Raw genomic sequence first — 24,193 nt, 5'->3', positions numbered from 1 at the left:
TGGCAGTATTCTCACATACCGAAACATACTCTGAGCATACATTCCAGACTCTAGACTATATGTTTTGCATATCTACTAAAACAAATTTGATTCACTAAGTTTTCCTATCCTCCAGACGAGAATGCCATGCCACGTGTGATATAAACCAACGTTCGCGCGCATATTTTCAGGGACGGTCATCCCCAGAAACAGTACTTTCGGGCTAGTTGTTGAGACTCATTCGAACGGTGTTACACGACTTCCCCTACATGTGCAACATATTTGGTTGCTCATGATTACCTCAAAGTTGAGTTTGTGCTGTTTTCTCGACTGTAGCTGTTTTCACTGGCTCCTCGACCCGAGTTATACATCAGCTCGCGCAGAGCCCATTTAAATACATTGCACAGTGCTGCGCGTCATAGCAACATCCTGTGACGTAGCTCCGCCCGAGAATGCGCGCGTATTTTATGCATTATTATTATGGTGGTTCGTCGAAATGTGTTCAGCAGTGAGAATGTTCTCTAGGTCATCACTGTATTATCTTATATTAATATAACGTTGACGGGAGATATGCAATATGTCTGTGCTTAACCCGTCATCTAAAACCTCTATATTATAACCCCCCCCCGGGGGAGGGACTACTTCCTGCGGATGTGCCGCCCTCCTTTTGGGGTGTGTTTTTTCAGCCATCTGGTCTTAAATAGGATCCACAAAATTTAGGGATTTAGTCTAAAATGGGCCCAATAAATATATTAAAGAAAGGTTTTCAACTTTGTTTATGCATTTGGTGTTATTTTCCGGATTTTCCAAATGTTTTTGATAAACATATTATGCCGTGTATGTCCCCTTTGATCTCATTTGGTCTAAGATGGGGTATACATTTTTGGTCCAATTTGGTCTAAAATGGGCTCTGGGTTTTGCAGTGTGGGCTACACACCTATCAGCAGCAAAGTAACCCCCCGCACCCTCTAGTAACGAAGCGCGACAAAACGTCCGTCAATAATGATTATGTTTGAGAGATATTCTGATATTCTGACGAGCGACTACACAACCAAACAACAGTGGTGAATTTGAACCCATGTGCGTCATTTCAACGTAACGGAAGCGCCCCGTAACTGGAGAGCGCGACTTCAAGGAATAGTGTATTCATAAGAGGAATGCATCTCAACTCAATCAGGGTGATGCTGAACATTTCGACTGAATTCAGTTTTCCGGTTTCTTTTCAAGCACATTGAATATACTTAGTAATTCCCGATTAATTTATGATATGTTGTCATGTTAATAGAAGAGGTTAATTTACATCGTACAAATCTCTATCTACCTTCCCTCAAATGATCATGACGATTTATTTAGCGTCAAATAATGTCACGAGTGACCATCACCAAATCAAGTTGAACGTAATTTGTGTTTAAACTGTATTTTAAGTCGGTACTCACACACTGAAAAATAACAGCCTGCGCATAGGTTAACGTGCTTCTCGACGAAGAGATTCAACTGTGAGATATCGCGCAATGCGTGAAGGGGACGAACCGAAGGTCTTCAAAAAAGAAGAAAAAAAAAACATTATTTAAGGGCAGTGGTCGTCGCGCAGCACACGAAAAAGGTTCTTTACACGGGCTGTGTATGTTGCTGTGAGTCATATATCAATCAGGACTCGGCAAGACGACCACCGCACTTTAAGCGTGAAAACACCTCCCAAATACGTTTGACTAGTGTTACGCGATGTTTTGATACCTATACGACGCTATGACCTACGTTTGTCCCGATTTTATGTTCGATTTCTCGCATTAAACAGGAAATAGTCCAACGCAACGCTGGGTTCGTATAAAAAAAACATGACTTTATACAGACTAACAATATGATTTATCACTCAACATGCCACGGCAACATTAGGATGGCTTTAAAATATGTTCTTAATTATGTCATTGCGTTAGTTTACGATTGACCACATGTTAAAGGGCGGAGGTCGTCGGGCATGCGTCCTGTTCGATATGGGACTCATGTAAAACGCGTGTAAAATACATTGTTTGTCAAAAAAAAATTCGAACACGCGCTGTGTGACGACTATCACCCTTTAAGAACTTTATTTCTTGTAAAAATTTCCTAGTATAAGCGATCGGTCGATCTACATATTGTGGTTAATTGAATATTGATCAAAGACAGCGAAAAAGAGTTTCCAGTCTCGCGTGAATATTAATAAAATCTCGCCATGTATAGCATCACAAGGCTCACTTCAAAGCGCCATACAAAAAACTACATGATTTACTCCAGCTGCTAATGTGCCTAGTGCTACAAAACACGTATTAGTCAATCAAGTCCAGCCTGCAACGTGTTAGCGCAAGGCATGTTATATGTTTTAGACACAGATATGTGTGCTACTTGGCAACCTTTGCCAAAGAACGATATTAATTTTACCTTAAAAGTTCGTTCTACTTTAAAGGTTTGATAAGTAGTGAACAAAATGTTGGGAAGTCAGGAAGTTGTACCCACCAAGTCAGATAAAGAATTCTCGCCATAAACAATGAGAAAGAAATAAATTTGAAACACTAGGCGTTGATAAAATAATAAATGGCAAATGACTAAGTGTGGGCACTGTTTCATGGCAAGGCACTGCTCAACATTTACGACAGGGATTCATTTGCACCATTTAATTTCTTGGCAAATTTTACTCATTGAAATGCTGCTCACCAAATTCTGCCCATCATTTACCTACCCTATTAGTGAATAACCAACACACGACAACCCATAGTATGTCTTGGTGTATGTATTGCACAGAGTACAGAATGCTTTGACATTCCAAAGAAAGTTCGATCACAAATTTCAAATCACTTCTATGTCGTGCGAGTAAATATCTTGAAAATTGAATATTTCCAAGGAAAATACATAGAATTGATATGAATAGGAAAACTACAAGATGATTTCAAGCGTTAAATCGAGTGATAGACGTCGAAAACTTGTGGAGTGAACACATAGCGGTATAGCTACGATGTTTTATGCTGTCATACAACATCACCTTCTAGAGTTCACTGCATGGTTGAGCGTGGTCATTGCCCTAAGTCCTAAGTACATTCACTACGCACGGTTTGTTCATTTATATAATTGCTTTTGAAGGATGTCTACCTGCCACTAGTGCTTTGGGCATGTTTGTTTACTACGTGCTGTATTTATCGCCGGTGGACAACAGTGCTTTGTTTCCATGCAGTACAATTACATTTATTATGTGATAGATATGTACTGTTATTTTCGCGCGGATTTTGTTTGTCTCGTATGGTACATTTTTAGTCACACCCCCATCCCATTGTTTTACACAGCAAGTGTGTTCATGTATTCGACTATATGTCCAATATGGAATATATTTTCACTGAGTTATCACTAATCACATTAAAAAGACATGAGTTACAATGTTATTTAAACAATTGGTTATATACACGGGTCAACAAAATATATTAAGGCCACACTGATTTAATTTTATGGACGACATCCTCTGGAGACCCCAGAACTAATGCGAGAGGGCGAAAAAAATCCTGCCAAAAAAAATGCTGCTAAAACCACAGGACTACGGGGCTGGTATTACGAATTGAACCACAGAACACAGTGTATCTAAAAAAACAACAACAAGTCTTTATTTGTAGGAGGCACATGTTGATGTACACATCTCGTACTGTATTACTGTCACAGGTATAACCATTTCAGACAAGCTCTAGTATATGTAGTCATGATGAAGTACCTTCAGTCAGAAACACTGCATTCAAGGTACTGCATGAACACCATTTTCAGTACAAGTCAATGCGGAATGTACATATCACTACTTTATGACAATAACTAACAAAACATTGCAATTATACAGAAATGTCATTGCTTGCTCCTCTCTACATGCCTGGGGTTAGCTTTAACTGTGTTGTCAGATGAAATGAAGCCTACATGTCTACATGTTAACCCTGTAAGTATGTCTAGTGTCTCATGTCTAGGGATCTCAACCTCAAATATCAAAACAAATGATTTCTTGCACTTCTCTACACCCCACACATCGATCTCTTCAACAATAGGTCTTTTCTTCCTTCTCAGCTATCACATCCCCAGGCCACCATACACCTCCACTTCTATTCCATTTCTCTCATCGTTGCATCGCGGGATAGCCACTCTGAACAATATGTCATAATAGCTGTGTAAACGTGACATCTCCCTGGCTGACGTCAATTGCGTACCAGTCTAAAACAATCCCTCCGTTTTCCCTCTGAACTTTTATGCTTCCGTATTTTGGTGGCGTGGTCGCCATGTTGGAATTCCCGGCAACACACAGTACGCATGTGCAGAAGATCATTTACGACATAACTGACACGTTTTGAGGTAGTCCAAAACTAGTTTTATGAAAAGCCGGTGTTTTGCGACAATATGAGATGGCAAGTTCCGGACAGAAAACCGATCTGTGGAGACTCGTCGTAGGAGATTTTTTTTGAGAACAGGCGAAAACTAATGCGCGCGCGGATATCATCCATAAAATTAAGTTGGTGTGGCCTAACCTGAAATTCCACGGTCTATTAAGAACGAATAATCAAATACACAACACTACTGTTTGTTGAGATAGAACACATTGCATTGCATTTGGAATGCCAGTTTATGCATTTCATTAGTCCGCCGTACACTGCCGACAGGACACACCCGTTCTATCTCAACTCATCTCAACACGTTTCATCGTGGCGAGTCGTAGCGGTCTGCTTGCATACCTCATCCAATGAGGTAGCGGGGTTTAAGCACGTGACTTAATCAACGTTATGGTGATTGTGTATGCTATAAATAATTAACTACATATACGAATATTCTAGTGAAGAGTATACAAGTGAATAAGGATAAAACAAATGACAAGTAAATATACTATAGACGGGTATCAACAAAGGTGCATATAATATAAATGGTTGTCTACGCAAGTGAATATACTATAAAAGGGTTAACTACACAGGTGAATTATTGGTGGCTATGTACACAGGTATAATATATTATGAATATATTATACACAGGTAAATATAGTATGGATGATTACCTACACAGGCAAATATAATATAGATGATAATTTAATCAGATATAAATACCATTGGTTATCTACGCATGTAAATTGTATTATTATTCAAACAGATGAATATACTATAGGTGGTTATCTACACATGTAAATTGTATTATTATTCAAACAGATGGATATACTATGGGTGGTTATCTACACATATAATATATTTAAACAGATGAATATACCATTGGTGGTTATCCACGCATGTAAATTGTATTATTATTCAAACAGATGAATATACTATAGGTGGTTATCTACACATGTAAATTGTATTATTATTCAAACAGATTATTATTCAAACAGATGGATATACTATGGGTGGTTATCTACACATATAATATATTTAAACAGATGAATATACCATTGGTGGTTATCTACGCATGTAAATTGTATTATTATTCAAACAGATGAATATACTATAGGCGGTTATCTACACATGTAAATTGTATTATTATTCAAACAGATTATTATTCAAACAGATGGATATACTATGGGTGGTTATCTACACATATAATATATTTAAACAGATGAATATACCATTGGTGGTTATCTACGCATGTAAATTGTATTATTATTCAAACAGATGAATATACTATGGGTGGTTATCTACACATATAAATTGTATTATTATTCAAACAGATGAATATACTATGGTGGCTATCTACACATGTAAATTGTATTATTATTCAAACAGATGAATATACTATGGGTGGTTATCTACACATGGAATTGTATTATTATTTAAACAGATGAATATACTATAACTGGTTATCTACATATGTAAATTGTATTATTATTTAAACAGACGAATATACTATGGTGGTTATCTACACATGTAAATTGTATTATTATTTAAACAGATGAATATACTATGGTGGTTATCTACACATGTAAATTGTATTATTATTTAAACAGATGAATATACTATGGTGGTTATCTACACATGTAAATTGTATTATTATTTAAACAGATGAATATACTATGGTGGTTATCTACACATGTAAATTGTATTATTATTTAAACAGATGAATATACTATGGGTCGTTATCTACACATGGAATTGTATTTTTATTTAAACAGATGAATATACTATGGTGGTTATCTACACATGGAAATTGTATTATTATTATTTAAACAGATGAATATACTATGGGTGGTTATCAACATGGAATTGTATTACTATTTAAACAGATGAATATACTATGGTGGTTATCTACACATAGAAATTGTATTACTATTATTTAAACAGATGAATATACTATGGGTGGTTATCAACATGGAATTGTATTACTATTTAAACAGATGAATATACTATGGTGGTTATCTACACATGTAAATTGTATTATTATTTAAACAGATGAATATACTATGGGTCGTTATCTACACATGGAATTGTATTTTTATTTAAACAGATGAATATACTATGGTGGTTATCTACACATGGAAATTGTATTATTATTATTTAAACAGATGAATTTACTATGGGTGGTTATCAACATGAAATTGTATTACTATTTAAACAGATGAATATACTATGGTGGTTATCTACACATGGAAATTGTATTACTAATATTTAAACAGATGAATATACTATGGGTGGTTATCAACATGAAATTGTATTATTATTTAAACAGATGAATATACTATGGGTGGTTATCTACACATGGAAATTGTATTATTATTTAAACAGATGAATATACTATGTGTGGTTATCTACACATGTAAATTGTATTATTATTCAAACAGATGAATATACTATGTGTGGTTATCTACACATGGAAATTGTATTATTATTATTTAAACAGAGGAATATACTATGCTGGTTATCTACACATGTAAATTGTATTATTATTCAAACAGATGAATATACTATGTGTGGTTATCTACACATGGAAATTGTATTATTATTATTTAAACAGAGGAATATACTATGCTGGTTATCTACCTGCAGACTTGTTTTTACCATACGTCGACCAGCAAATACTCAATCAACTAGCAAACCGGGGTAAGTTTGTTGATTTGTCCGATTTACACCCTGACTCAAGAAAACCAAATGCCACATGGGTCACCTATGACAAAGAATTCCGTCTAGATTACTCACGTTACCCTGGCCTACGGAACTGGAGTTTGCCTAGTTGGTTGAACTTGATTACAAATTCTGTCAACAAAAACTCCATCTGCTCATTCCAACATGTCCTGACTGTCATAAAAAAGGTCATACCAAACAGGAATGCCAACGAAGCAGGAATCCTCATACATGAGTGAATCTGCTGACAATTATAACAATACAGCGTGCCGTAATTTCAATCAAGATCGCTGCGAAACTCCATGCCGGTATAATCGTCTCCACATTTGTTCGTCTTGCCACTCTGCAGGCCACACTGCCACTAGCCACCACGACGAAAAACCATCTTCCTTATTTTGGGGCCACTTGTGGTATGGTCTTTGAATACGGTTTCACTGCAATAACATATCAGTCGTCCAAATATGGAAAAAAAAGGCTCCTCATCATGTCCACGGATTATGAACTTGTCCGACTGCTGTTCTTTACTGCAGCATCTATGATCTAATAACTTTCATGTTGGGTCCCAACCAAAACTCCAGACCTGTGCACCCTCTTAACGGCTCCGATGTGCGACGTAGTCCCGTCAACCTAACACAACAAGCCTGCCACTACATCAACCTGACCATTGCACCAGGTACACGACGGACATATCATGCGGGACAAACTCGCTATCTTCTCTTGTGTCGCATGTATGGAATGAATCCTTATCCACTAACGCAACGCTCAACGATTCTGTTTATGACACATCTCGCAACGTCGTCACTTACCTATGGTACGCTAAAAGTTTACCTCGCAGCTATCATCCGTGCACACATCGAAGCTGGCTTCACCTCATCAATACGCGACGACCTCCTGCTTCACTTCACTATGCAAGGCATTAAAAGACATCACAGCGTGCCAAATCGTGTAAAACTCCCAATCACCATTGCACTGATGCAAATTCTTAAGGACACCGTCGCAAACCATCCCACTATTTGCAACCATGACAAAGCTATGTTGTGGTCTGCCTTCACACTGGCGTTCTTCGGCTTCTTGAGAGTCAGCGAATTTGTCGCACCCGCGTCAACCATCTTCGACCCACAATGCACTTTACTGACGGCAGACATCACTTGCAACACAGACCTCGTCATTGTGCTCAAGGCTTCTAAGGCAGACCCATTCCACCGGGGATGTAACATCATCATCGCACCCTCACAGTCATCGGTCTGCGCTGTGCAGGCATACCAGGCGTACAAAGCACTACATAGTTCCGTCGCTCACCTACCTGCATTCCAGTTCGCCAACAGTACTTTACTCACGCGGCAAGCTGTTAGCAACCACCTTCAAGACCTTCTCACTCACGCATCTGTGCCAGATGTTAACACTACTCACAGTTTCCGCAGTGGTGCAGCCACGACAGCTGCCGACGCAAATCTCCCGAACTGGTTGATCAAGGCGCAGCGACGCCTACCAGACCTACATTAGCACACCCCCCAGTATTATCCGATCAGGTCCGGGTCACTTGTCCATTGCTGACTGCTCTTCTTTTTACTGTATCTTCATCATTTGTTTTGAAATTTCATTTCGTTTTCGCTACGTTATTTGCAGTGTATTTAGTTTAATGTTTTATCGGTCTAACCATGCTTTGTTTTAACTTATTGCGACAGACTTTGTAATTTTATCGGTCTCTTTAGCGTGCTTCTTTTCCTTATTTACAGTATGCTCGTTATGTTGCTGTGCAAGTTTTTCAATTTGTTTTTTTTGGGTAAATTATCAGTTAGTTTTACTCTTCGTGTAAAGCCCATCTCCCGCAACACATCATCCTGCCTTTAAATTTGGCGGTTTCCACCACAGACCAAGCAGACTTTACACAGGTACCCACGCTGTCCATCCTCCTGGGGTTGTGAGTCTATCTGCAGGCTTCCGCCAGGGGGACGCCAGCCATGACGCCCGCCTGTACAGTCTCTGCTGGTGGAAGGTTGCAACCAGGTACCACGCGCTCAGCGTCATGATGCAATTCACAGGCGAGTCGCATCATGGAGCTGTTCGCTGCGACGCCCGCGTCAGCAATTCGCTCCCCATTCCACTTTTGCCAAAACCTTGTGTCTTGTGTCATTTATTGAAGCATTAATAGTATGATTATGAATATAATTTATAATCTGTGTTAATGCTCAATTATGACATGCATTGACCAAGCTGGTATCCCCCTTTCATATTTTGACACCTCCCATGCCACATTGTACTTCATGCAATATTTGCTCACATTTCGTCCTTCAGTCGGATTTACATTAATTAACGCCAGACTGTTCATTTGCTTATCTGTGCTCGCATCCTCTTCAAGCATCAGTTCGTTTTGCCGCACCGTACGATACACATCGTCTCAGCGGAATTCCTTGCTAAAGCATTTCAGCCATTCATTTGTCACAAATACCAGTCTTTCTTCACGACATCCAGTTTCAACATGCCTCGAGGACGGGGAAGATCTAAAACCAACCGTGGCTGTCGTATTTTTATTCAAACTTATGAATATACTATGGGTGGTTATCTACACATGCAAATATAAATTGTATTTTTATTTAAATAGATGAATATACTATTGGTGGTTATTCACACATGCAAATATAAATTGTATTATTATTTAAACAGATGAATATATTATGGGTGGTTATCTGCACATGCAAATATAAATTGTATTTTTATTTAAATAGATGAATATACTATTGGTGGCTATTCACACATGTAAATATACATTGTATTATTATTTAATCAGATGAATATACTATGGGTGGTTATTCACACATGCAAATATAAATTGTATTATTATTTAAAAAAATGAATATACTTTGGGTGGTTATTCACACATGCAAATATAAATTGTATTATTATTTAAAAAAATGAATATACTTTGGGTGGTTATTCACACATGCAAATATAAATTGTATTATTATTTAAACAGATGAATATATTATGGGTGGTTATCTGCACATGCAAATATAAATTGTATTTTTATTTAAATAGATGAATATACTTTGGGTGGTTATTCACACATGTAAATATAAATTGTATTGTTAATTAAACAGATGAATATACTATGGGTGGTTATTGACACATGTAATTATAAATTGTATTATTATTTAATCAGATGAATATACTATGGGTGGTTATTCACACATGTAAATATAAATTGTATTATTATTTAAACAGATGAAAATACTATGGGTGGTTATTCACACATGTAAGTATAAATTGTACAAGTATTTAAACAGATGAATGTACTATGAGTGGTTATCTACACATGTAATTATATATTGTAATATTTAAACAGATGTATATACTATGGGTGGTTATTCACACATGCAAATATAAAGTGTATTATTATTATTTAAACAGATGATTATACTATGTGTGGTTATTCACACATATAAATATAAATTGTATTATTATTTAAACAGATGAATATACACGCTGTGTGGCCCGGGTCGCGTGGACGGGTTTCATGTTCTCTGCATGTAATAAGCTCGGTTATTAAGCATCCTTTTTTGGGGGATGCCCGGTGGCCGAGGGGAAGACGTGTAGTGGCGTGAAGCTCTGCACGTAATAAGCTCGGTTATTAAGCGTTTCCTTAGTTTTTACATTTATTTTGTTTATAAAATTCTATTTTACCAAATTACCAAATCCATAACTATAATAGGACGTTTTGCAGGATTACTACTTATTATATCAATGTATGATTATCCGTTGCGTTAATGACGCACCAGTGATTTAGTGCTGCTAGTAATATCACAGCAAATCTGTGCACGTCAGTAGCGTGTCATTTCCGCTCAGCACTGTCACACTTTCAGTCTTCCGCGGAAAACTCTAGATATTATCAACCCAAGAGCACCATAACACGTGTATTAATTACTGGTTCTATCACATTTGGTAATTCAAGTGTAATTCTACTGTAGTTTTCAATTATTTACTGGTACTGCACATATTCAAAGCAATTACCAAATATAACGCCAGCGTATGCGTAACAAACTACGAAACATCTGAACACCTGAACCCCAACCAAAAAAGGTCATCACTGAAGGTCATTCACGGAACTATAAATTAGCATTCAAATAATAAACACACAGTGGTTTTAGTCAAACCTTAATTGACTTGATTTAATTGATTTGACGAAAGATATAAATATATGTTCAAACAATAATAGTTATAATGTCTTCAAACTTCTTTTCACACTGCTCAATGACGTCATTTGTTATTACTCTCACAACCATTGAACTGTGTCACATACAGAGCAAATCCAAAAACAAGTATTTTTGATAAATGTCGTAACACGATATGTGGGTGTATTCGTGGCATCTTACCATCTCGATATTATAGTTCCTAGGCCCTGTAAATAAAGTCATCAATGTAAGAAGATCAATAAAGTACGCACAAAGAAATAGATAACTGCCAGTTCCACGCATATACATATCAAAGGGCAATTATAACAACCACTGGTGTTACATCGGTATATTGATCAAAACCGATAAGCATAACGTAGTTACTAATCAGAGAGGGACTTATTTACTACTAGTAATATATATGTCAAGATACATCAACTGAGCATGTTACTGAGAATTTACGCAGTACATTGTGGGAGAGAAGTATCCATTCTATAAAATGGAAAATGTGTTAACAATATTTAGCGTGATATAAAAAATAAAGAATATCCTTTAATCCCATACTAAAAAGTAGAATTGAAAGATGCAAATTTGTGCCATTTTCTATGACATTTCTGACTATTTTCACACAAAAATCAGGTGACTTCATTATCAATATTAATCCATAATAATGACAACACGACACAGATGCCATGTACACTTCCCTACCAAATTAGTCTTCTAAATAAATTCCTGTAGTTTCGCGGTATATCTAACTATCACTAAAATATGAAATAGTATGAATTCAATTGCACACCAGATACGTGGTGCCCACAGTCGGCTGATGTACATGATTTTTATATTGGACTTTCAGTATAACAATACATCAAATGATAATCAAATTGCAACTCAACACCAATATATGAAATAACAACACTTACAATTCACAAATGGAACGTTTTGTTAGACTACAGTCTTCTGAAGTCCATTTGCCCGACGGCTGTGCCCTATGAAGTAAATTGAACAAATCATATTATACTATTATATATACATATTGTATATCACTGTTATATATTATTTATAATTATTTAGAAAGCTATCAGTGTTACTAATAATATGAATGTCGGTTAGTTTTATAGATATGAACTTTTTTTATGGACCAAACATCGCATTGAATGGGTTTTGTTAATACACAGAATATGTTATATAAATGATTTTATTCTTTTATAACTTTTTTGTGTTCTGTTAAAATTAGAATCATGCCTAAAGTGCAGGTCATACTAACCATAATTGTGCACAAGTATCTCCATCCTGGTCTTCCCCGGAAGCCCAGTTTGAATAACAGACAGGGCTATCGTCCGGATACAACCACGACGATTCGACACGATGAGCTCCGAACCAGATATCAGAAGGGTTCATACCTTGATCTTGGATCGATGTGATTAGAAAATTATTCGTTTTTTGGCCAACGATTCGAGCAAGATTACCACCGCTAGACTGACATGATGTGTCCGATTCATTCCATGTTTTGGATGTTGTGTCTAATAGATACTTCCTACACAGAGAAGAGACTGGTCCATACACGTCTGATTCTGTAGTGAGGGATATTGTGAAGAATATTTACAATAGAGTATTGAAACAATTTGACGAGGTTCTAGATAAGGATTGATTTCGACATACTTTATATACAAAGAATATATTTTTTCTCAAAACAATAGCGACCATTAAGAGCGTCTCTAATAAGTTTGGTGCCAATGTTATAGCGAGTTGGAATACTCACCAACAGTAATCGTGAATGTACACTGCAACTCATTTCCTGCAGCGTCGGTAGCGGTGTACACAACATCAAATGTACCACCAAAAAATACGTGGCCTGGTTCGTAGTTACTGGTAAGACTGGTATGACCAGAAGCAGTTGGGGGATCCCAGTTAACAGCTTCTCCGTAAGGCATGCTGTCAACCACGTCTATGTTTGATGGACAGTTGGTAAGCTGTAATTCTGTAAAAAAGGAATTTTAATAATAAACATTAATTAATTTAAAACATTTATGTTTGTAGAACATTGCTTAAACATAAAATGTTCTTTCCCAAACTTTTTTAATTGAAAGTCTTTGTCAGAATTGCAGTATTGATTTTAAATTTTCAACACATATAACAGAACAGAGTAATCACGGAAATACTTGGCCAACCCACGAAACAAAAGTTGGAGAGGGACCGAGTCAGCATACTTGTTTTCAGTATAATAACATAACATAATAAAATATCGTAAAGTGTTTACGTACGTTGACAGTTTACAGTGATTTTAAAGGAGCATGAATTCTGATTTCCAACATTATCCATTGATGTACAGGTTACAGTGTTTTCCCCGCATGGGAATAGCGAATTCGATGGAAGATCGCAGCTCGTATATACGCCACATTCGTCTTCCGACATTGGCGGGGAATAAGCGACTTGGGTTCCCAAGGGATTGTTTGATTGAGTGGTAATATCTTCCGTGCAGATGATTGTAGGAGCTGTAGTATCTGTTTTTTTTTTGGAACACACAGAGATTATGTTATAATAATTGAAAGTGTCCTTTGATGCGTGTGCTTACATTTACGTTGTATGACAACAAGACAAAAAAACGGAATACATCTGTTTTTAGTTAGTTGAACATGTTGATGAAAGTTCCCCTGCCGATATAATTTATAATAACAATAATTGATGGCTTTTTTATTTCTGTGCTTATTAACATCTCGCCACAGAATGTTGTGTTATATATCCATTGTCTGAAATAACCGATTTAATTGTACTTAAACGGTTCACTTCCCGTCCCGTCCCGCTTTCCCGAACACAGTGAATATTGCAAGTATTACCTTGATTGACTAGGACGTCAAACGTACACGTGCCCTCTCCAACGGCGTTGGAAGCTGAGCAACTTACGGTCGTGGTTGCTGTGAATGTATGCGGACTTGATGGTGTACATGATATTGGTGATGTGAGGGGTAGGCAGGTAACGGTCGTTGGGTCACTCCACGCGACTGTTGCCGGAATGAATTCACCGGATCCGCAGTTAAGAACCGGTGCAGGTGATGATGGGCATGTCAGTATTGGGGAAGTGGGTGAGTCTGTGGAATATATGATAACATACAGTTAGTTTAGACATAAAATACCAAATTTAATATTATAAATACAAACCATACGCTATCAGATTCTCAAGGTAGTGACAATGTCATATTGTTTTTATAGAGCCGTAATTTCACACGAGGCAACAAGTTAACGAATTAAAACGAATTTTAACGGGTCGAAGAGATTTAACTTAACTGTACGTTTTATATCGGCAAATCTCCGAATAAATATATGCCTAATGTATATTGTCTATTCTATCGGTGGAATTGAAATCATTAACCATAACGTTCCTTTTATCATGTCAGAACAATCGCTGAAACTGGCCTAGTTATGAGTAAGCATAGACAGTTTACAACAGAGAAACTAACTATCTGATTTTTGTAAAAATGGGGGGGGGGGGTAGTAGTTGGCGAAACTTTCTGTTAGCTGCTAGCCATATATACCAAATCATATACTTACTCTCGTCTCAGACAATCGAAATTATGGCAGTGACTTGAATTGTGACAAAAAATTATCTAAATGAAGTATTTATATTTACAAGTACCCATAGTTCTAACTGTGCTCCTTTGTCTCGATATAGTTTTTATATTTGCGTTTACTGGAATCCGGATGTGTTATTGCTGAAAACTCTTCGTATTTACTAGAAAGCTGGTTGTAAGAGTCTGTCCGCGTTTACTGAAAATCAGACAGTTTCACCGCTCACTAAATTGACTCATTAAATCTGCTCAGTGAGATCGATTATTAGTGGATACCAGTAGCCGTTACTAGTTTTACGTTGACGTACGGGAATGAGTGAAATAACTATTGACATTTATTACGTGCACGAAATTCTTATTGCTCGGCATTTTAGTTCAATACACAATCATAATGACAATCCTGCAGTTCATCTCCGTTGAAATACCCGATGCGCGATTCAATAGTGCAGCTTGTCCGTCCCGTTTTAAAGTAAGATTGTCGTCGTCGGCTGCCGGTCTACCAGAAATCAAAAAGTACAAACTGACAATGCTCGTGGCATTCAATGCTGAGAATTTTGCTTCCAGTCGGAGGAGACGTAAAACTGGCCGTGTCGTATGGTGATACCGCCCTCAATGTACGAACACAAGCAAAAACATTATCCTTCGAGCAATGGGTAGCGGGTTATCACGGGTTTACTGGAAGATACCCCAAAATTAAAGAAAGTCCTATGAAAGATCTACTTGATGAATAAAGTTGAAATAAATTAAGGAAACAACAAGACCAAAACAAGTTAAACATTGATCTGATCTAAATTTGGCTAAGCATGCTACTACATGTAACCAGTACATCATTTGCAAACCTAGAAATGAACAAATACGGTAGAGCATATGCAGTATCAATGTTTGTCTAAAAGAGTACCTGACGGCCATATTTGCTGTTTCGCCTTTTTTACTATTCCGTCTTATTCACATTTGTAATTACTCGATGATCTGTACAGGGCGTTGGTAAAGCTGTTGGCTAAATGATTGCATCTCCGTTTCACTTTTGTTTTTGAGCTACGGTCAAATAACGACATGTTATCAACAACGAATTTTCGGTAGTAAGTCTGTAGTTATTTTCTCGTACGCAACCCTCTAGCCTACAGCGTAACCAACAGCTTGTGAAACTTACTGTCATTCACTTGACTGTCATTGTTCTAAAAGGGTGTTTTTATAAGTCGGATAGTCAAAGAATTATTAGTATACACAATGGACATACTGACCGTCAGGTTTTCACCTGTGCCTCTACCTTTGATAATACAATCAAAAACAAACAAACAAAAATATTCACTTAAACTTGGACTCACCGGGCTCTACTATCGATGCACCGTTCACACGAAAAACATATCTTCCTGCCATGCCAACGTTGGATTCATCATCAATTCGTATAACATCGTTTGTTCCCGAGTATGGTAGTTCAAAAGAAGAGCCCAAACCATCAGTAAAACCAGCCTATGTATGTGTGCAAATAGAAATACCACACACAATATCAATCGCAGAGTAATAGAATGTGTTGATTTTTCGGTTTATATGCTTACGTGCTGATATAGGTAGCCTTTATTTTAACAAATGACCAAACGTAAACACAAGAAAATCATCGGAATGTCCGTTTAAGGTGCACTCACGTGCTACTTTCCATGGCATTCCTGCCTGGTGAGTAATTCTGACGTAATTGCAGTAGGAATTTTAGGGATTTACATCTGACAATGAAAATCGTTGTAATCGCGCGGTGGACGCATCATATGGCAATAAACGACGGGATGTGGAATTGCAAAATAGGGCGCACTTTCATACTTTTTCGCTGGACCGAATATGACTGATCATCGTGGTATTTTCTATTGGACGCTATACTTCGACGAAAGCAGGCTGCTCGGATATTTCATGAGTATAGAAATCATTAAAACGCATCCAATTAAAACTAAAGTATAATATTAACGCAATGAATGTGTTATGTTTGACTCATAATTATAACTAATGTTACAGTCGTACCATTGCTGGCTGTCCGCCCTGGCCAGTGTGTATATTTCCTCCACTGTTGCCTCCGCCACTATACCACGTGACCTCATGAAAGTTATAAATGATATAGGTGTCACCGCCATGCTGACCAACGATAATTACTTGATAGGAATTACGCTGTAGAAATAGAAAAATATCGGTTACGTAAAATAAAAACAATGTTTTGGCAACAAATATCGCAGTATACATTTGATTTAATGAAAACGCAAAATGCGCATGCGTACAGGTAATTTAAAGCGTATGTTTTCAGTATTTCATCTATATTTTACAGTTAAACCAACGTTATTATTTGAAAATTAATCATACAGCATTGTTATTTTATCGAGATGCAAAAATAGTTAAGCATGCTTGAAATTACTCGAAGTTTCTCATTAGATGAATCGACTCTGACAAACACAATCAGTAAACAATACATATATGATGTAATTATAATTCGGTGTATGTTTCTCACCAGTCGTAGACCATCCAACTGAGAAGAAAAGAACGGCATTCTAAAATATGTCACAATAATAGCAAAATCACCATCAAATTCATTACAGAAGGCTTCTTCGATTATAGTGTTTATGTCGTCCAATTCGTTTTCCTCAATGCGATAAAACACTTGACCGTCATCCCCTCTTTGCACTGATGCATCGGCTTTGTACGGTGCAATAAGAGGGTGGGTGTACTGGTCGAGTGGTTGTAAATTTTCTAATCCGAATCCTTGGTTGTCTACAAAAGGCTGATCAAACGATATTACCCCATTCTCGCTAATCTGCGAAGAAATATAAACACAACACGCAATGATACATGGTATGCACATTCTTATGCATGATTAGTGTATTTTTAAATAATATATATATATATATATATTCCTACTAGAAAATAAACCTGAATTTCGCATATCTAAACTAGGCATTTGCTTCTTACGCAAAATGATGTTAACCACGCCCCGGGCCATCAAAAATAGAGGTTGTAGTGTCTGAAAGCAAAGTGAACAACGTTGAACAGTTTCTTGCTTTTTAACTCAAGTTGTGCTAGATATATACGTAGATCTACCCATTGTGGCATGATTAATTTGTGACATCAGTGAAATCATTGAAACGTACGAGTCGTTTACTATTATGCACATGCACACAGTAATATCAAACACAATAGTAACGATATGACGAGTCATCAAAATAGAAGTAAAACAATTTAAACTATTAAACTATCAAATTAATTTATTCTCGACAAATGTTCCAGTATTAACATAATTCGATAATTCGTCAGTATACTGAAAGCCCATATAAAACCCACACTAGTAGTATTTAATAATTAGTAATTTTGTGTAAACTATTATATGTCATTAACACAAAAATGATGGTCACTCCGTATTGATGTTTTAAGTAAAGTAATACTATCAATGTTATAAAACTGTGTTTATACATCTACGATTTCAGAATATATGTACACTATCTAAGATACAGGTACGTTAATTAACTAGTTGATATATGTTCAAACGTCTTAACATGCTGTCTAATGCATCTTTTCAGCTGACTCTGTTCACGTAATTACGCAGCTTTTACATTGGGGTACCACCTGTTCGTATAATGGACGAGATATCAACAAAACGAAAAATGGCAACTAGATATCTTTTTTATGACAAAAAACTTAAGTGCCAAATGACTGTTATGAAACACTTCATCATTGATGCACAGGCATTTTAGGTCACCATCAAAGATTTACAGTTATTGATAAAGAATTCGTATGAATGAAATCGTTAAATTATTTATTTAATGTACTGAAATATTTACGTGAAATGCAATCTCATAAGGTAACATGAAAAAAACTGTGATTAAACGGGCAACGAAACATAACTATAACCATCTAGTAATATACAATTTGTGATAGATGCTCTTAACATAAACGTTCAACAAAACTTGAAAAAATAACGATTCTTTCGGACTTACAAAAATACTGCTGTAGGTCTGTCCATAAAACTGGAAATTAGGAGTATTCAATGAAACCGATTTATCTTCTACGATGCCTCCATACATCAGTGAATCTCCAAATACATCGCCAAAATCGAGTAGAACTTTATCTAGACATGACAAATAAATTTACTAGAGAAGGCTTACCTCCGTACGTATTTAGTGTGCACGAACCAAGTTGGCAACTACATCCATCCCTATTTTCACCAACAAAGTCACAAATGAGTGCGAACTAAACACAGCCATACACAAAAATAGTAATCAACGTCGTATTTATTTGTCATCAATTATTTTAGTGGAAAACTATACACAATATTGACGGAGAATATGTTTACCTCTTAGTGTAACTATTCCATTGTAACCGGTGGCAGGATTAGGGTCGTTCGACTCGACATTGAATATCAACCTGGCTTCGTTGCTGAAAAAGGTGTTTGTACCATAGTCGGCTTGGCTCATATCGAGCTTGACACACGTTAATAGCCACCACTTGTTCAAATCAGGAGCTGATGGGGTCACATGTTGATCGAGTCCATTGCTAAATCCTACATCTTTTAACTAACATAAAGACAATGACAAAAGAATCACAATTTGACCATACCACAATGACACTATCATTGTCAATACAACAATAAAAATAAAAACATTAGTATTTGGCTGTGACTGGAGAAATGTATGCTGTCTTTGCTAGAACTATAACAATGGTGTAGTAAACTCAGAATCATATCCCGATAGTTATTGTTATATATATTGTGTACATTCCATGCTATTTCTTATATCAAATACTTTACGCAAAAGAAAAAAAACAAAAAAAAACATACACAATGCAGGCAACAACACACATTTCATTAGTCAATGATTTGCGACGTCTCTGAATGGTCGTTTTCAAATAGTACAAAAACACTGGTGTAATAACAGATTGAAAGACGGTAAATTATAATGTTCCGCAATATACGGATAGTTTAAGACTTCAAAGCGCGTTTGCGTCAAATATGTGAACGCCACTCTTTCTAATTTTTCCAACCTTGTATTGGAAACATACAGGATTTGTTTTCCGCCACTCTTTGTCACTCTAACCGTAAATACATTGACGACTTCAAAAATTTTTTATGTAGAAGCAGGGGAGGGGAGTGAGTAAAAAATCAGCTCTGATTGAAAGATTTTCCAAAAGTTACTATAACAATACTGCAACTATAACAAGTTATACATCACCTGAAAGCTTGGATATAGGCGAATTTGGTAGTACATATGTCGTACTAATGTTTATTTACCTGACGATCAATTTCGTTTTTATTGTATTGACAATTCCGATTATTAAAAACAACATTTGTCACGTTTTCAGTCACGCGAATGACTGCGTCTCGTTTTTTTTTGTTTTCTTGCTTCGAGCAACCAACTTAAGTCACGTCCCCGACAATCTCTTGGGCAATTTTGACAGTCTGTAATTAGAAGCCTAAAGCATAAATGAAAAGGAATTGGGACGCTGGTTTATTGTACATTGTAACAAAATGCTCACAGCAACACCAAAAAATTAATGTAGTAAGAGCTTGAAACCACCTTTATATTTCTTTGTTCTATGAAATTGGGTGTAAATTTTTAAATTCATTTACCCTATTATTGAGCTAATTGGTGCAATAAAGTGAATGCAAGGAACGCTGTCCGTGTATGCAAATGAGGTATGGCACTATAAAGTTTTGGAGTCGCACACCCAAAATAGTACGTTGACAAAATAGCTGCAAAACGAATGAATACTAGGAAAATATGAAAATTACTAAGATGCCGTGTTTGTTTTGTACTTACCGTTAAATAAGCGTAAAAACAAACATTTCCATCAATGTCATTGGTCATGTCATACTCAGTGAACTTTATTTGGATGACTTTATTTACTTCGGTGGTTTTAAAAGTATGTTGATATGTACAGCCAGCAGGATACGGATTGGGATGACCGGGGGATGCAATATTTTCAGTTGACCCAGATGAAAGGGTGAATGTCTGAACTTGACCACACATACCTACAATCATAAACTAAGCTGTAGCATTGAACATTGTCGTAACAAACAACGTGTCGTCATCACAATTATTTGACGCGAAAATACTTACTTGTTGCTCGTTTCTGAATCGAATGGCCCACACCTTGTTTTATGGTCTGTCGAAAATAAATACCGAAAAAAAGAAAAACCCTTACGTATTAGCATCGAGTTATAATAGAGTAAGTATGCAGGATCAATCGATACACCGTGCAATGAAGTGTTTTAAACAAGTTACTAGAAACTTCTTTAGATTAAAGAAACTGTTGTATCTTTTCATCTCTCTTTCTTTCTCTCTATCTCTCTATATATATATTGTCCAGTGTCTTAAACATTTATAAGTAAACAAGTAAATATAAGTAAACAAGTAAATATAAGTAAATATAAGTAAACAAGGCTTACCGAAGATTCTACCCGAGAGTGAAACGAGGAACTCAAAATCAGAATAGTGTACAAAATACTTGATTTGATTTGCTTCATGTTGTCACAAGGTTAGCTAGGTTGATATCATCAGTTTGAACTCGACGAATATAATCGTCTTTCCAATGAACGGCAGTAAAGTATATTTGGTCTGTTAAGGACAAAAAATAACCTTTTGTTTTATCTTTATGCATTTTGGTATAACAGACAAAATAAAAAATATATGACTTACGAATTCTTCTCCGCTCTATGTCTAACCGTGCGCGGTCAAAACAGACACCATTCTCTTCTTAGACGTACAAGTGGGATGAAATGGCAATTGTGATTGTGGCGATGTTTTATAAAGATCGTTTTTAAGGATGGCTTCACATTTACAACGGGAGAAAATATTATTTGTCTGTGCCAATACACACCGCTAAATGTCTTTAATAGCCTTTATTGATAATATTTAATGTCAACTGAAAACAATTTAATACTGATCACAGTTCGCGAAGCATGTGGACAATGAACAAAAGGAACAATTCACACCAGATTGTCCCTATAGTGTTGTATAGAAAATTATATCTCCGGTGTTTAATAGCTAGAAAACTGAGCTTTTGTGTTGTTTAAATAACAAAATCACTAAATAGAGAATGTGAATTAGAAAATAATATATAATGAAAATAGTCTTACGTTTAAGCCGACACACGATTCATCTTTATTCCGGTAATCAAGTAAGTATAATTTTATTTCGGTCTCCTTGTTGTTCACAACCTCAATTTAATCGCAAACTACTTACATTGGAGAGCAAATGTATAATCCCAAAAACCAGCACAAAAATAGTAAAACATTCATTTCTTTGTATGTATTTGTCACAGGAACCACATTATGTTCTATGCCATTTTAACGGACGGTTAAGTAACACAAATTTCGATAAGCATTTTGAAAATCATTCAGAAGACCGAAGCCTTCTCAAAATGTAACCAGTTTTAGTTATTGTGTGGAGACGGACAAATGTCCCATTTTTAGCTCCAACACAAATTTATCTTTAAAACGGAAAATGTAACGCACATTAAAGTATGACAAGAGTTGAATGCCTTCGTAATTGCACTTAATATAAAACTGTTTGATTTGATTCGATTTATACTCACTAAACTAACCAAGTGTGTGCTCAAGCTGTTTGGCTCCGTGTTTCGCATAGTTTTAAAAATACGACCAAAATGTAGGAGTGTATGGTTTTGCGCACGAACCTATGAAACAAGAACAACTAATTGACTAATTATTTGTAAAAAATAGAATTCCCTTGATTTGAATATTTTTTGTCATACAAATTCTGTGTGATTTAATTCTGTTTGGAGATAGTAGTAGTGTGAAGCTGTTGGACTTCAAAATCAGTGGTTATTGTTGATATTGTTATTGTCTTCCCTTCAGTTTGTTTTTTAATCCAGAAATATAGTACTGAGACAACAAACTTGTACAATAGCTTTAATTTTGATTGATAGGAAAGATTTTATAATTTCACAATATTAATATTCCATTTTTGAAAATCTTTCAGAAATGCAATTAACTTGAGTTCACTTTGGTGAATTGAAATTTCAAAGCAATTAGTAATTATTAGTTACTAGTATTCAGACACAAAAAAACAAAACTTGCGTATTAGATGACCAATTTGGATGAAAATTTCTTGTTTTTCAAAGTTTTTAATCTAATTGACTTGTTCATATATAACTATCATTTTCCAGCTATGTATATATTACATTATTCATAATTGCTTAGCAACTATGTCATTAATAAATATGTTGATACCAGTATACTTGTTTCTTTTTAATAATAACTTAATTCATTGCCACATGGTAGTTTATTTTTATCCTGAGGAAGATTCTTCATCTTGGATGTAATTCCTACCATTCCTTATATTTTTTAATTAAACAAATCCCACAACTTATAAATAGCTTGGTTAAAATAGGTTGGTTAAAATAAGTATATTAGTCTCAGTCTTTTACCCAACGAATTCCTAATTTATTATTTTGTTTTTATTTTATTTCATTTCATTTTTAATTTATTAATTATTAATTAATAAATTTCTATCGATAATCTAATTACACGATATTTTAACATGTGTTGGTGTCTGTGTGTATAACGACAATATTGGTCAATGTGTTTCTAGTTCTCAATGAAGAACCTTTACACCACATATTCATCATGTGTACTCTTTTAGCAAATCCGGTGCAATGACATTGTGAAATGTCTACAGTATTGCCAACACAAGTTGAACTGTGGTAACGCATTTTGCGGCTATTTTTTAATATGTCAAACTTTGGATTTTTGTTTAAAATTTTGAATCTGGTGTGACATCATCGAAAAATGGAAATTTCTACGTCTTCAGTGCGTGTGGAATTATGGGGTACCTGGACGTGACAATGTATCAGGGGAGTGTACCCACACAATTTAAAGGGCGGCAGTCGTCGTGCCACATCATGTTCGATATGGGACTCATAGCGACGTATACAACGCGTGTAAAATACATTGTTTATTTACATGAAATTTGAACACACGCTGCCTGCAGGACGACCACCGCACTTTAATATAACAGACCAGTCACAGGCCTTATTTAATGTGCTATCGTGATGCTGTCAGGTGAATACATCTGTTTCCAGTGTCCAACCTCATTCCCATAGTAGAAAGACAAGGTTTTAAGATGGTGTTAACTGGTATTTTTTTTACATCTGTAAAAGGCGATAAGGCCGTAAAGGCCGTAAGGCCATAAGTTACAGTGTGTCGCAATTTTGCGGTATTTTCACTGGGTACGAAACGATTACGCGCGTAAGCGTCCTCTAATAATACAAAAACAATTATGGCTGCCCACAGAGTTTGACCAATCTGTATAATAATAAGTGTATTACGAGGATACTGCAAAGCATGCATTCAGACAGTACGCGGTCGCATCGATCTCCGCTGCGGGTCGGTTGATACTCCATCTGTACTGTC

At 36.1% G+C, this 24,193-nt stretch overlaps 1 protein-coding gene across 1 annotated transcript; it reads right to left on the bottom strand.

The window, feature by feature from the left end:
* Nucleotides 1–11,203: 11,203 nt before the first annotated feature.
* On the bottom strand, nucleotides 11,204–21,595 carry LOC100368567 (uncharacterized). Its single transcript, XM_006814830.3, has 15 exons — nucleotides 21,459–21,595; nucleotides 21,209–21,377; nucleotides 20,880–20,925; nucleotides 20,580–20,791; nucleotides 19,118–19,337; nucleotides 18,762–18,892; nucleotides 17,282–17,584; nucleotides 16,804–16,947; nucleotides 16,122–16,266; nucleotides 14,068–14,319; nucleotides 13,495–13,734; nucleotides 12,993–13,211; nucleotides 12,498–12,804; nucleotides 12,154–12,219; nucleotides 11,204–11,460 (listed from the first exon to the last, which is right to left on the bottom strand). The coding sequence occupies exons 2-15, from the start codon at nucleotides 21,284–21,286 to the stop codon at nucleotides 11,454–11,456; spliced, it is 2,370 nt and encodes a 789-aa protein (XP_006814893.3). The 5' UTR covers nucleotides 21,287–21,377; nucleotides 21,459–21,595; the 3' UTR covers nucleotides 11,204–11,453.
* Between the last annotated feature and the right edge of the window lie 2,598 nt (nucleotides 21,596–24,193).

This window comes from Saccoglossus kowalevskii, chromosome 1 (assembly GCF_978046115.1).
Source record: "Saccoglossus kowalevskii chromosome 1, keSacKowa6.1, whole genome shotgun sequence".
Lineage (NCBI taxonomy): Eukaryota > Metazoa > Hemichordata > Enteropneusta > Harrimaniidae > Saccoglossus > Saccoglossus kowalevskii.
The sequence above is the reverse complement of the archived record's forward strand: the minus strand, read 5'-3'. Positions and strand labels throughout refer to the sequence as shown.